General features: G+C 36.8%; 1 protein-coding gene across 5 annotated transcripts in view; it reads right to left on the minus strand.

Annotated features, from left to right (window-relative positions):
- Window positions 1–16,180, minus strand: part of LOC141901467 (heat shock 70 kDa protein 14-like) — a 155,791-nt gene that overhangs the window by 74,173 nt on the left and 65,438 nt on the right. For all 5 annotated transcript variants that reach the window (XM_074788714.1, XM_074788715.1, XM_074788713.1 and 2 more), the window contains 2 exons: window positions 14,097–14,202; window positions 11,429–11,519 (listed from right to left, as the gene is read on the minus strand). In XM_074788714.1, the coding sequence (XP_074644815.1) occupies window positions 11,429–11,519; window positions 14,097–14,202 (197 nt within the window). The remainder of the gene's footprint in view (window positions 1–11,428; window positions 11,520–14,096; window positions 14,203–16,180) is intronic.

Raw genomic sequence — 16,180 nt, forward strand, 5'->3', positions numbered from 1 at the left:
CGCTCCCTGGTGACCATATTCAAAACCCAATAACCATGTAACTCCCCACAATCATAGAACATGTCATGAACTCCAACTTTGCAATTGATCATGGTAACAAAATATGCCTAGGTACCAATATAATAAGGAAATACTAGGTTATTATACTATTCATCGCCCCCTGGTGACCATATAGAATAACTAATTGATTGTGGTAACAAAATATGAATTGGTACAAATATAATATAGAAATACTAAGATATTGTATTATTCAACGCCGCCTGGTGGCCATATACAAAAACCAATGAACTTGAAACTCACCACAATCATAGAACACGTTATAAGCTACAACTTTCTAATTCATTGTTGTAAAAAAATATGCTTTAATATATATGCTTTAAGGTATCAATATATTGTCGAAAAACTTTTTCCCACCTACGAATGAGTACTAATGACACCAAGACGGCCGCCAATTGCATCATAATTGGCTAATCAAAAATACCTGTCTCAGGTATAAAACAATCCTTTCCAAAGAATACCCATCAGCAATTGCAATGAGAAATGGCAAACCAGGAAGAAAGCCACTTAATATTTGGATGGATATATGAAAGCTGTGGGTACTGGAGTGTGTAATGGGTAGTGTAGTGTGATCTGTGTGCATTTGTGGCCAGCACACAGATCACATTGTTCATTGGGGTTTAGTCCAGGACTCGCGAGATTTTCAACAACACGGAAGTAACGTGTAATAAATGATGACTTGAATTGCATGACTACCTACCACCCCTCATTATTGTTCGCCATATCACATCATCAACTTATATTGTGCCTTAAAACCCTAACAGCCGAAATAATTAAAATGCACACACGATTTCTATCGTTGAAAATTGAGAGAGTGGCCGTGTTTGTGTTCTGCTGCTATGCGTAAATCCCGCAGGGTGGCGCCACCGCGCGGAGTGGGGCCGATACGTCCAGTAGGAAGCTACAGGACTCAGAATTTTGGCCAAAAATAACATTTTTGGGCACTTAAAAGGTCATAGGACGACCATCTTGAGTCTGATCAACCCAATTTTTATATATATATATTTATATTTCAAGTATATACGAACGATCTAGATAATTGATCAAGGCATCTTCAAAATTTCCCTCAAAAAGTTCAAAAACGTGTAAAAACTGCTGATTTTGGCGAACAACAATGGCTGCCAGTCGGCCATCTTGATTCTGACAAGGCCAGTTTTTGCCAAATATCAAGACATTACCTTGAAGCATCTTCAAAACTTCCCAAAATAACTGGATTCCGTCTAAGGACAGACGGACAGACGACGGACGAAAAGTGAACGCAAAAGCCCGCTGGGACTAAAGTCCCAAGTGGGCTAATAAGCATTTGAGTTCAGTATCGGCAAGAGAGACAGGATCACAGTTGGAGAGGGCAGAGGGTAAGTATAAGAAGTTGAAAAGGAGAGGGCTGAGAACGCAACCCTATAAAAACAATATAACAACTTATTTGGAAATTTCGTTAAACGAAACAATCTCCGGAGTATATCTTCTATATATTTGGAGTATGAATAAAAAATTTGATAACTTTTGGGCTACATACCTTTGAACTGGGATTTTGATTTTTTGCATTTACTGAAACATGGACTTCAGCCTGTCATGATAATAGCTCTCTATACAGAATACCTTACAATTCAGTATTTTCTAGTAGACAAGACAAAGGAGGTGGTCCAGCCGTTTTCTTTAAAAATAAGTCATTCAGCACTGATAGTGGATGCAACAGCATCACGCCTTATCTCACTGAGCAACCAAGGCCGCTCGATTCAATTCCAAAAATATACAGTAGCGGCAAATAACCATCGCGATATTGCAATTTAAGACAAATAATGTGTAAATTTGATCATTGTTGTGGTGTTCAACGCATGGAAAAGATAATAAAGAGTTATTTTTCCCGAAGCGCATTACAAAGTGAATCTATCTGCCGAGTGCAGCAGGGGCTGCTACCACCTCATGAGTGCGCAGTCAGCGGGCAAGGCATCTTTAAGTAAAAACTTATCTTAGAATCTAGCCGAACCGATGGAATTTTACAATAAACTGTCAGTCAGCTGATTGATGATACAACATGGTTATTCTCAGCATACTTTACAATGATATTTTCCTCCAATTAACAATTCTGGTAAATTTGAATAAAATAATGTTTATTGGTGATGTCGTATCAGGGTTGGGTTGTAGTTTACCGTTTGATGTTTCGTGTCATCATGGTTTCAATTTTTTCAATTTTAGTAAAGGCATTCCTGCGCGATCACATAACTTACCTATACGGGGTTGCAGTCAAGAGTAGGCAAACCGTTCTACTGCCGTAGATATATGTATTCTGCCACTAAGAATTAATCCCAATTAATCTCATTGCTTCTAATAAGAGGAATAACAGTGATATTTATAGACTATGATATTTATATACCGGGGTTACATAGATTTACGTTTTTCTATTCAAAAGAGGCCATTCCCCATTCTTTACTGCCAATGTCAATACGGACATATCACTACGTGATTGCTTAACCCCCTCTCATTTACCACAAAACTAACGAAAAAATACGATAGAATAACTTTTTGGGCCAATTAAAGAAAACCCGGCGACACTATCTTGTAGGGAATAATTGAAACATTATTTTGAGTCATTTTCAGCTGTGTCTAATGTTTTACGAGAACGGAGTTACAATTTGAAGTTACTTCGACGTTCTAATGAATTTTCTAACTATTCTCAAACTACAGTAGATCAGTTCGACATGAACAATATGTACGTGTGAGCGATATTTATTCGCCGGACAAAAGCGACAGTCCATGTTCCCTCGTAGTATCATTCTAATGGCAATTCAGTTTAAACCACGCCATATGAGAAAGCGCACAGAACCGACCACCCTGCTACGTACCCGTCTCATCATAAACCTTAGCGTCAAGCAGTAGCGCAAAAGAGACACAGAGGTCAACAAGACGAATCCGACGCAGAGGCAGGATCGTAACAAGTAAGTCGCAGCTAACGCTGCGTTCGAATTCAACTATACACCACACAATATTGGTCGACCTGTGTGGTGTTTTTAATGCGAATTAGAATTGTTTAAAATTCATCTGCATATTGATACAAATGTTTTTTTCTTCAAGATAATACCTGGCGTATGCATAATTAATTCCTTAAAATAATTAAAATCCCTTAAAGCTTTGAATAGCTTTTGTGATTTTCTTCATCCTTTTTAGCGTAAGTTGTCTGCGTATTCAAATTTAATTAAAGGCAATCTCAATCTAACAACTGTGTAGACCATCAACCTAGTTTAAATGATCTAAATGACAAAGATTTTTCAACTTTTGACTTTGACCTATATCCAGCCGAATAATCTGGGAAAATGTTTTGTTAGTAAACCAATCGATTTATTATATTACAACTTTACATTCATAGCCTCGTAGCCAAAATCGATCTACTTAAAGTCAATATTAAAAAGTTTTTTACAAAAAAAATTGAACTACATATAATCATGTTGTGTGAGACATTTATAAATGACCGAAACATAGACCTATATAATATCCCAGGCAATAATATTATACGTAAACATGGTCTGGTTTCTCTATACATTTTGTATCAACCTCGACAATAACCTAACACCTGCAACAATCTTGAAACCATCGGTAATTACAAATCAAAGCGCGGCTCTCATTGATAATTTATTTACCGGGGTATAAGTTTGAATCTTTGTGAAACTTGTGACAGATGTATTCTAACCAATCATATTTCCGACCACTTGCTGTGTTTATTTCCTTACATGCGCAAACTCAATCTTTACCTTATAGTAAATGCAGCTAGAACCCGCCATTTAAACAGTGAGAAAATAACTCGAATCAACTTAAAGTTATCTATTACTGATTTGACTCATTTGGCAAACCTTAATGCAAATGACAGTTATATTTACCTGAACAAAACCATAAGCACTTTTATCGATCAAGTCGCTCCCAAAGAGTTTGGGAACGTACCGTGCAAAATCCATGGATCACTGAATCAATAATTAAGGCATCAAACAAATGTGATCGAATGTATAGGAAAGGTTTAACTCTCGCCAGATCTGACAAAAAATACCAAGTTATGGTTGACCCTAAGAGAAATTGTAGGCAAGAGCAATGATAAGACCACTATTACAGACTGCTTCAACATAAATGGTAAACTGTAATACAATCCGAATATCATTGGTGACTAACTCAACAAATACTTCACTTCAATTGGTAAAACGTTTGCGGTGACCAGATCAGTAAACAATTCCATGAATATCTACCAAAAATGAATGAAAACACACAACATGTATTTCTATTTTCAACTGATAAAACTGAAATCACGAAACTCATTGAGCAACTGCCCAACAAGTCGAGCACTGGTGGGGATGATGAAATTAATAAAAGTCTATTTAAAAGAGAAACTTGATTGCCATGTAACCTTTTTCATGTCACCATATATTCCACAATTCATGGGTATTTGGTGATGTTTTACTACCAGTATTCTGGCTATATTTAAGTGAAGATTTAAATATTTATTGCAGCACAACCACAGCCTAAACTCCTCAAACTCCCTGCATGGAAACGTAAAAATTCAGACACTGACTCCGAAGAAAATTCCTATTTTGGTAAGCTTACTGAATGATATTCATCATACTTGAATGTTATGATGTATGAATTTATTTTGCAACTAAACTAATCTAATACTTGTGGATAACCCGTGATAAATCACGGGACCAACAGTCATATATAATGATTGCCATAAACGTAGCACAGAGATTTTAGTAGGAATATGAATGACAAAATATGTAGGACTATGTATCTCAGAGGTACCTCCGAGGCTACAGTAAGTAGGTTTTATTTACTATTATGAGTTATCTAATAACTGTTTTGTGACCTGCAGTTGTAACTGACAACAGTGGCTCAAGTCAGTGGCCTTGCCAGCAGACCCAACCGATGCGCCAACTATGAAAAGAATGATCAATTTAAAAAATTTGGTAAATGGCCCAGACCCAACCCATGCACCATCTATGAAAAGATTGATCAATTACAAACAAAACTGGGTAAATGGCCCACCACATAAGTTCCGGAATACATTTTCATCGGAAACCTCGACCAAGCGTTAAAAGACGTCGAGATCTGCCACTGGGCAAATTTTCAGGGCGATACATCCAGTGACGGCGGCAGTCGGTACAACAATTCGGTATCATTATATAAGATGCCAATCCATCTAACTACTCTGATTTCTGGCTAAAATAGGATGGGTTTAGTCTAACTACCTTTTACTGTATTTTTCAATTTGCTGCATCTTAATCACTTCTTTTTTACAGTTCCTACTAATGAAAAGATCAGCTTTTTTAAGCTACCAAAACCCCTTAAACTTCCGCCGCCAGCAAAGCGCCCTCTTCAGGTTAGGAGCCCTGTTCATGTTGGTAGCTCGTGCACAACATTTAGATCGCCCTCAACGAGCCCTGTTGCTGTTCCGAGCCCGGCTGCTGATTCCGACGACAGATTCCCATTAACTGATGCTAGTAAGTGAATGATTGTCGATTTTTTTATTTTGGTGACAATTAATACTACTTTTACTGCTAGACTTTTCTTTTTCTTAGCGTTTCAGAGAAAGGTGTTATATCTGTTAAAGGATATAAGAGACCTGAATTCGTGTGCGTTAAATCGTTTGAAGAGTAGTTTTTATCTGGAGCCAGTTAGTAGTTTGGAGTCTCTGAAAGAAATGGAGTCGAATTTAAAAGATATCAAATATAAAAACCAGTTGGTATGTATTCAGGAATTCTTACATTTTGATAATACTTATAGGTAGAATATTGATTTCATGCATGTTGCAGAGGCAGTTACTGGTATAAATTGAAAGGCATGGAAGATGCTATCAAAATGTCATCATAGTTTCAACAGTCGGCATTAATTAAGTAAAAATCCATCAGCTTACTTCTTACGTCATGGTTTACAATCAAATACAATAGAAAAATTGTTAGGAATGGCATATTTTATGCTTCCAGTGGTTAAACATAATTTTCTTAATTAGATTATTTCTTCATTTGTCATTCAGATAGACCATCTGAACTCTGTCGGTGGTGCCGATTATCAGGATTATCTTAGATGGTGTATGCAACGGTGCGTATGAAATGGATTAATCTTTACGTTTTGATGGACATTTTCTTTGATTTGATTTCTGATTGCTTACAAATGCTGTCATGGCCGAATTTAATCTCCGCGAAAATAGGGGAAAACATGAATTACAATTTACATAATTGGGAATATACTGGTTTTTAGCATATGATCTTTAAGTTGTTGGAAATGCGGCATTAAATATTGAAGTTTTTGAAAAAAATGATCATTGAGCATTGCCGACCAATATTAAAATGGGGATGGTGTCTCTGGACCCCTACTTTCAGGTTCTAGTTCAAGTTGCGTACGTTGCAGGGCCAAGCTAGGTCAATGGAATGAGAATGAGAGACAGCGAGTTAAATTTAGTGCATGAGGGGTTTTGGATAATATGTTCCCCCGAGAGGTTCCTATTGATTACATCAATCTTACATTGTTGTTTTTTTTCATAGAATGCAGCATACAAAATTATGGACTGACTGAATTAAAAGTTGATGAAACTATTGCTAGTCATCTCCGCTATGCGCCAGACCGTCGAGGAGGTGGTGGCAGAACACGTGCTGGTGACACAGATGATTCTGATCAGGCAACCTAAATTATTAATTTTATAATTCAGATAACCAGGTTTTCTGATAATAAAGTTAAATACAGTAAAGCTTGCTTAATTCGGATTTTTAAATTCAGATTCAATTAATTTGGATGAAGAATTGCGTCAAATTTTTATAAATGCGGAGAAGGGCAATCCGTAGTTATCTGAATATGGTGAGTTCTACTGTATTTCAATGACATCCTTTTTGGAAGAATTGAAAAGGATTCAATTTATTTTTTCAAAGACTTTATATTTATTTAATTCAGGGTTTTTACAGATCAGGGAATTCTAGATTTTGAATTTCTTTTTTAGCACGATACAGCCTGCAATAATGTGATGATATCTCGATGTGAGATTATAGACCGGTTTATCGGTGTTCGACTGAAACCAATAATTCTTACAAACTAAATAAACATTTAAGAAAACTGCTGTTTATGAAGTATGCAATATTTTCGTTACCTGTCTTTAATTCCCCTTCGATGTTTGCTCAACCAGGGGAGTCATATTTGGCATAGTCATATTATAGTTGTTATTATGGTATAAAGACTCGTCTTTATTGCAAAAAAACCAATTATCAGTAATAGTTGGTCGCCTTTGATAAGTTTACAATTAGACTCTGAAACAAAGGTGAATATAAGTTTGCTCCATTCCATTTATTAATGCAATGGATGATAACTTTATTTGCGATGTTTCGATAAATTTTTAAATTTAGTCTTGTCAATTAAATGAATGAATGTACTATACGAGCAAAATTCCTGAAAATGCCATAGTGGTGATAAAGGTAACACCAGATATCATATAGGCCTAATTTCATCAGGGAATTTTTTTGCCATGGGTCAGGGAAAATTGGGGATGTATCAGGGAATTTTCCAATTTCTGATCTGTAACAACCTTGTTAATATTTCAGCAATGTTAAGTATTGCTTTGTTTTGTTCACTTGTTATATTTTTTCAGGGCAACATGTAATTGCATTTAAATAGTGCTGTTTATGGCGATATCATAGAGGCCCCTAACTTAATAGTGTCCAATGATGCTGAAATATAGGGTGCTCCAAAGCAAATTTCATTTTTTGAAAATCTAGGGATCTTTCTGGAGAATCGCCCTTTATGTTTTATAATTTTTACGATAATTTAACCATTGTATTTAGTTCTGGATAAACACATAGTGGCTTAAGTTTTATTAGTTCATAATTGCTCCATGGTGACCATTCTGAAAGCACTGCTGATTGTATGAGTGCACTAGAACTTGGATCAACCTGAGATTATTTTGGGTTCTCATTGTAACTCGATGGATCGTTTGGATTCTCATTGTAACTCGATGAATCGTTTGGGTTCTCATTGTAACTCGATGAATCGTTTGGGTTCTCATTGTAACTCGATGAATCGTTTGGGTTCTCATTGTAACTCGATGAATCGTTTGGGTTCTCATTGTAACTCGATGAATCGTTTGGGTTCTCATTATAACTCGATGAATCGTTTGGGTTCCTATTGTAACTCGATGAATCATTTGGGTTCTCATTGTAACTCGATGAATCGTTTGGGTTTTCATTGTAACTCGATGAATCGTTTGGGTTCTCATTGTAACTCGATGAATCGTTTGGGTTCTCAATGTATACCGTAGAGAAGAGGTTTTCTGATAACATATCACAAACATTTTAATGAATGTAGGTACATGTACAAGGCATCAGTAAGGTACAATGATACCTGCAACAACTAAAAGGATTCTGAATCCCTTTAGTTGTTGGAGGTATTCATTGTTTCATTGTTTGTAGCTTTTGAGTTGAATGTTAAGTTGATGATAAATGTTAAAAACCCACTATATACAAATTACTACATGTAGTTTAAAAATCACGAAATTATTAAGTCAAAGATTTTAAGGGACACGACGTTTCGGTCACACTCTAGAAATCATCGTCAGGTGTCATGTGTCAGGTTTGACACCTGATGATGATCTCTAGAGTTTGATCGAAACGTCGTATCTTTTTAAATCTTTGACTTATTAACTTCTTGATTTTTAAACTAGTAATTTGTATATAGTGGGTTTTAAACATTTTATCTATCATCCACGTTTGAGTGTGGTTATTCGTTGATGAGTCTGTCATGTATCATCATGCAGACACAAATGACAGAATAAAAAAGCTTTTATAATTATTCACGATTTGTTGAAATTCCTTTCTTGGTTAAATTCTCATCGATTATTTGCAAGTTTGCTGAATCTATGTGGTTACAACGTTGTATTTATCATTGTTTTAACAAGGATTCAATGGTGATTCGACATCTGATCTTTAACATAGTTTCCACATTGTGATGTGATGTAGAAACAATTTTCAAATACAACCTTTAATATACTAGATGTCGACGTCGAAAAACAACATGTTATCAACATGGAAATGATATAGACGTGTTTACTGGGAATGATTATTGAAAAAGAAAAAAATCTATTAGTCGCAGGTCAGGTCAGTTGGCTGGAAGCACGATTATGTAGGCCAGGACCTGAACTGTTGAGCAGTAGTTGGCCGACAGAACTTTTTAAAATTTTGAAAATTCTTTAAAATACGACATAAATTGTCCCTAACCCCCCCCCCCTATCATTTTCTTAACGGATCTACATCAATCCAAGAATGATAAAAATAGACCTCCAAATGGACCCGAAATCCGCAGATCCGCGGTGGATTTTCATCCCTGCCTGCCACATTAGAACGAGTGCTCAGCTACATGCGCAGCTTGCATGATGTCATTATTACAGGGATGTGATTTCATTTTTATTAAAAATCCGGAACTCACCTCTTATTGCAGCGAAGCTCCAATGAAGCGAGCGCCGTAGGCGTGAAGCATTGGGTGGGGGTCTGGGGGCCCTCCCCCAGGAAAATTTTGAATTTTCATTGCCCTGAGAGCGATTTTAGAGCATTTCGGATAAAAACAATGTTCCTAATTCTAACCAGGAAATAGACAACTACTGTCTGTCACACCTACTCTCCGTGCGACGTTTTGGTCCGTAATTTCGTTAATAATTGGTTTATCTACCTTTATTACGCATCAATTTGTTCAGTGAGGAATTCGCATTCAGAAATAAACAACAATTTTCACTAAAGTTGTTATTGTTTTCATTTATGAGCGATAGTTTACTCGGCATACGCTCGCATTATGCTGAAAAATCCGCTCCGTGGACGCTCGGAAACGTTACAGTGACGTCATCACCTGCTCATTAGCGTATGAAAATACAGGTGGCGCCACGTGACGGGCCATAAATGCCGTTTTTCAGCATTACGCGAGCGAACACTGTCTATTAATAGCTCGAGGGTCGTCAATCGTCGTCGAATTCTGACAGCAGTGCAACCATCCAGCGCAAAAAAGACTTCTGATTGTCCGGTCTTGAACACTTTTATGGCTCATCGGTACCAATCGTCAGTCAGCAGAGTACCTCACCCCCCCCCCCCCACTTCTCTCAACGGATCTGTGCAAATCCCAGGGGGTCAATATTTTGGTCCCAAAGGCCGGAAATCCGGTTTAAGCCGGAAAAATCACATCCCTGTTATTAGCCAATCAGATATCCTGTTTCATTTTAGCCTGGGTTTTTTCATTTATATTGCTTCCATGAAATTTACCTCAGCGATTATACAACGAGCAATCTGATAGGTGTCGCTAGTTTTTGTGCGCCAAAGCTGCGCATGTACCTGCACACCTGGTCAAGTGAGGCAGGGGTTCGTGCCGTGGCTGAGTATGGTTGGGGGATGATAATCCATGACAAAAGAGGTACATGGACATTTTGTTGTAGTTTCAACATTCAATAGATAATTTCTATTAGGAATCCTAGCCCTATTCATTTATCTGTCAATTTCGGATTCTTTATAACCTCTTTCAAGGAATTGATATTTAACGACTTTATATCTGTTCTTCATTTGAACATTTTCCTTTCATACATAGGGCTTTGCTATATGGTGAGCTATTCTTACAGTTTCTAGGATGGCATGATCAATAATCAAAACATAAATGCTTATCTGTGGGGTAAGAACATAGGTCTGTTATCAAATCACCGGTTTCTGAGTTAGATATATTCATATCTAAACTTTCTACAGAAGAATATGACCTAGCAGTAACTTTGATAAACGGATGAAAGGAATTAAAATGGTCTATGAATTCTAACAGTCTCTTTTCTGTGAAAGCACATTGCAAAAATAGCAATTAGGTGTTTCCATAGCCTTGATTTTATTTGAACGCTATTATATCTATTTTCAAATATATATGCATGAAAATATGTGTAAACAATGGTTTTAGTTTTGTACCAATAGCAGTACCCAATTTAAGGAGATATGATTCATTCATCACCGAAGTTTAAGACATAAGATTTAAAGACCAATACCGTAGCCTTGCATATCACATAATGATCGATATCTTCAAATTTGATAGCATCCAGGAATTGCTTTGAAGTTTCTATACCATCCAGCACTCTTTCACACATTTTTGTATGTATTAACCAAATATGGAGACCATCAATAGAAGCCTCTACAAGACTTCTCAAAATGACTAGATTATGTCAATAGATGAATGATTATGTCAATGAATGAAAAGCAACCGCAATAGCCCACTGTAACCTAAGTCCTAAGTGGATGAAAACCAACATTTCATACCACTAAAACTATATTGCTTTCAAGTAAATGTTCTATGCCATTTGCTGCTTAGTTTCCTCGTCTTATTAGAGTATATAGCATTACTTCACCTGAGTTCCTTCATCTGTCTGTGGCTAAAATTCAATGGAACAGCCAATACTGCATCATCTCCATCTCCATCACCATGGGCTTGTGCAGTACCTGGTGAAATAGATCAATGAATCGAATCTAATCAACCAGAGTCTTAAGGCAGATATGAAGAATGCCAACGGTTATCCATAAATTAAACCCAAACCAGCAGACGGTATAGCAATTATTGGGGGGTTTGGGATGAAGACACAGAAAATGCCAAATTGATCTTTTTTAATCAAATAAGATGAAAACATTGTTCAACATGATGTTTTTGGCACAATTTCAGAGGGGGTTTCCTGCATCATGCAATTGAAAGAAGATATGATCTCAAGGAAGCAGAATACACGAAGTAATCAAACAACTGCAAGATGATTCATCATACATATAGGCCTACGTGGTGACTCAAATACACACCTACCATAAAACATAGGCTTACCTCGGATTGAAAAGAAATCATTATCAATTTTAAATACCATACATTGTGTGAACTTGTATGGTGAACATAATATTATATATATTGTGTATGAACTATGTTAGACACCTCCCCCACAACATAGGCCTACCTGGATTTAAAATGAATCATCACAATTTTATATACCTTTTACTGCGTGAACGTGTATGCTGAACAATATATTACATATATTGTGTATGATGTTTTTAGACAATTGATTTTTGTAAATTAAACGATATTCAAGATTAAAGGCTGACTTTGAGTATGAAAGGCTAATCATCTGTCAGACAAGGCAGTATCTCATGGGGCTGTCAAGAGCTCCAGCGTGTTGAAACTGGTATTTCCCTAATATCTGTCAGTTAACCGATTTGGACCCTCCTTTTTGTCAAGGATGAGTGAGTGTAAACATGTAATATAGTCATATCTATGGCTTTAGTTTAAAGGTCAAGTGCCCTCTAACTAGAATATTGTGTAAAACCTATTTTCTAAATGTGATATGTGTATAAATGATAAGTGTGTTACTAATTTTGTTTTTAGTAAAGCCATAACTGAGAAATAAGACTTTAAAGTCGGCTATTTTCACCAGTTTACCATACACAGCAGGTGCGCATTTGTTGTGAAAAACCCATGATTGCTGACGTCATTGTAGTCAAACACACATTTCCACGTGCGTTGTACCACTGAAGAATAACTAACTTTTGGTGCGCTTTATGAAATCGAAGCTATGGCAAACTAATAGATTTGATTGAAAACAATGAACTTAGCTTTATTAGATAAATTTTAAAACAATCCGTGGTGAAATAAGCAGTGTATGTCTGAAATAATCCAACAGTTTCCAGGCTCAGCCATGCATGGCGTATCAATGCATTCTGAAGCAAACATCCAGATCTACCAACTTTACACCCAAAAAGATCAATTTCAATTATAACTAATGAATAATTAATCTGAAAGCATTTGGTATCACATTTCACGAGACATCCTTTACTATATCCAGTTACTGGTTACCCCTTGAGATACAAAGTAGGTGAGACACCTTAAGCTGATATCCCTAAAATTTTAGGGATGCACTAAAAAAATAGGAATTTTATGGCCGTTTGCATGCCTGTAAATGAACCCTATTAAATTTGCGTAGTATTAATATCCGCAAAGAAAACAGGGAACTAAAATTATTTGAAATGCTTATATCTAGCGTTTTTCACTGTTGCATACGTACATACATACGTACAATTCTTATTAACTGGCCTTCCGTATTTTAGACCGAATACATTATTTCGTGAATAAGTTGCTAATCCAAATACGTTTTCTCCCGGTTGTGCGGGAATACCGATTGCCGATCACCTATGGTAGATTTCCATCGGTGTTGTCTGACAGTAAGCAATTTCAAGTTTAAAATAGGATATACAGTATATACACAGAATCTGCCTGCAGTTTCAGAGCATGATATTTCCATCAGAATTAAACATTTTGTTTAGAAACTGTGAGTTGTCAAATCTGATAGATGAATATCATGTACGAAAAAAGCAGCCTATAGGCTCATACAGCTCAGCTGTTAAGATTTTACAAGGACCATCTATACAGCACTCTCAAGAGTTCAAATCCAGAAAATGGCTCAATAACTTTTTAGCCCTTGGCCCAGTATTTACATACCAAGCTTTGTAATGATTGTAGAACTAGTAGCAATTGAAAGATTTTACAAGTGTGACATGTAGAGTGCCCCCTAGATGTCAGATTGGGAAAATGGCTCAATAACATTTTAGCACTTGGCCAAAAATATTGAAATACCAAATTTCATCAAGATTGGATAATAATTATGGGACAAGTAGCGATTTAAAGATTTTGAAGATTTAAAGATGGCAACCCTCTTTTTGAGACTTAATATATGTCTTTTAGAAATTCATGCACATTGGTCCTCAAATGACACGATGGGACAGTACAATATAAAGGTATTTTCAGCTTTTAACCAGGTGAAAACTGAACGTGCTAGCCTGCCAGGAATAAAGTGGTCTCAAGTGGGTTTGAAATGACATCATGGCTAAGGATCAAGAATATCGAACCAACAATATTCCCTAATGCAAAACAAGGAATCATGGCTTCCAATCAATTCACCACATAGAGGATGCAATCATAGTCATACAATGAAATATTTTTACCTCATTAGAAATTCTCTCATCAAAATTACATAGCTAAGTGCTTACCCATTAATTTCTTGAAGATGAGATGAACAATCTGGAGAGGGGAATATAACATTTGCTTTCCCTGGAAATTTATGTCATACATAGGCTGATCATTTTTATCAATTATCTGAAAAAAAAATTGATAACTCTATTCTAACCGTTATGCAGACTTGCCACTACTGTGGGAAAAATTATTTTGTAACAGCGAAGCGAGCGTCTAAGGTGCGATGCCATGGTGGGGGCTTCAGGGGTTCTTCCCCAAGAAATCGATGAAATAAACATCATGACCCAGTTGCACAGTCGTGACTTAAGTCCAAAAGTGGTCTTAAATCTTAAGACTGGTCTTAAGTTGTTAGATTGGCTATAGAACTAAGTTGGTCTTAGATTTGTCTTAAGTCTAAGCCATGACTATGCAACGGACCCTAAATGTTCACGGTATTCACAGACCTACAGCGCTAGACACTTATGTTATAGCCTAGAAGTAACATAACTCATAACGCGTCCGGCGAACGTCGCAGACCATTGCATTTTTGTTCTTCGTTTTAGAAACAAACTAGTTACTACTGCGGTTCAAATTCAACGCGTCTAGCGCGTGTACATCGAATGCACAAATGTATTAATTGCAGCTCCCTTCTTTTCGAGTGCAACTTCTTGTATTTGAATGACTACATGGTAAAATACACGCAGTGACATTATAAATGCCAAATAGGAGCATTCGAAGTTTTGTTGCACCCATAAGCGTGCAGCGAAACGCGAAATTCTGAAACGGATGTTCGTCCCTGACGAGTGTCAAACGCGGTCGGAACTAAATGAAAACATATTACAGCACGCGGTTTGCACGATATAAAACTAAACGCAAATGAAAACGGAGTTAAGTTTCTCATAGGCTGTATCGTACATTCCATTATCATGTCAAATACAACAGTAGCAACTGTATACAATGGTAAGAGTTTATTAAATCAAATCACTCCAAAAACAATGAAATACTGCATAAAATGTCAAGCGAAATGACTGGAAGCCACGAGTGTTAATCAGGGATTACGTCAGAAACACGCACCTGCTAACATAAATAATAACAGTGAGCACATGCTAAAATTACCGATTTAAAGTCATATTTCTCAGTAATGGCTGAACTAAAATTTAAACCAGTAGCATATTTGATATTTGTGAAGACATCACATTCTAAGCTTTCTAAGCTTTCCGACGCGTGTCCTTCATCAGAATTTGTTTGGTTGGAACTGTACATCACAGTTTGGTTACTAAGATACAATGATAGTATTGTCAGATATGATACAGATATGATACCAATGATGCTGAGTGGCAATAATAAGCGCACAGCAAGCGCCGAAGGCGCGAGCTGGAAGCTCCTTAAGTTAGTCGCGCGTGTGAGGCAAATTCAAATTTTGCTATATTTCTCCATACCGTCCATCTCAAAAAGTGTAGTTTACATCCGGGACACATGGGCATTGGCTAAATCGCTGCAACGAAAATGACGGTCAAGGACGGACTTTCGTCGAAACTTGAGGGCCGCGTCACGCGGGTAGTTTGAATACGTGAATGAAGGATTACAAAATGATTTTGTGTATTTTTCAGAATATTTACAAAGAATATTCACAATATTATGTCAAAAAATGTTATTTTTAGGTCGTATTTCTGCGTAGAAACCGATAGGAAGACTGGATTCGAATCCCACAAAAAGCACAGTCCCTTAGCAACGGGTCAAATTTTTTAGAATAACAAGCACGCCGCTTTCACAGCATCACTAAGGGTCGAGTCCCTGAAAATAAGGCGCGCGCGCGGTCTGCGTGTTACAAAATGACCGTCCCGCCCCACACAAGTACTGAATAATTAACTCAAAATTTTGCCAATCCCTGGGAGTAAAATGCTGCATTTTTTGAGATATCTCATCTTTATATGTCTTTTACTCCCTTCAAACGTTATTCCCCTTTGCCATTTCGAGTAAACATTACCAACTATTTCGGTCATAATAGTGCAATATCTGGCTGCTGCACTCACTGCCGTTGATTAGTTTTCAATTGTTGCGGACCTGGTAGCGTAGCGACAGTGATCCGTTTTTTTTCAAAATGGAGTGATTGTTCTTTTTA

Source organism: Tubulanus polymorphus, chromosome 3, assembly GCF_964204645.1.
Source record: "Tubulanus polymorphus chromosome 3, tnTubPoly1.2, whole genome shotgun sequence".
NCBI classification, from domain to species: domain Eukaryota; kingdom Metazoa; phylum Nemertea; class Palaeonemertea; order Tubulaniformes; family Tubulanidae; genus Tubulanus; species Tubulanus polymorphus.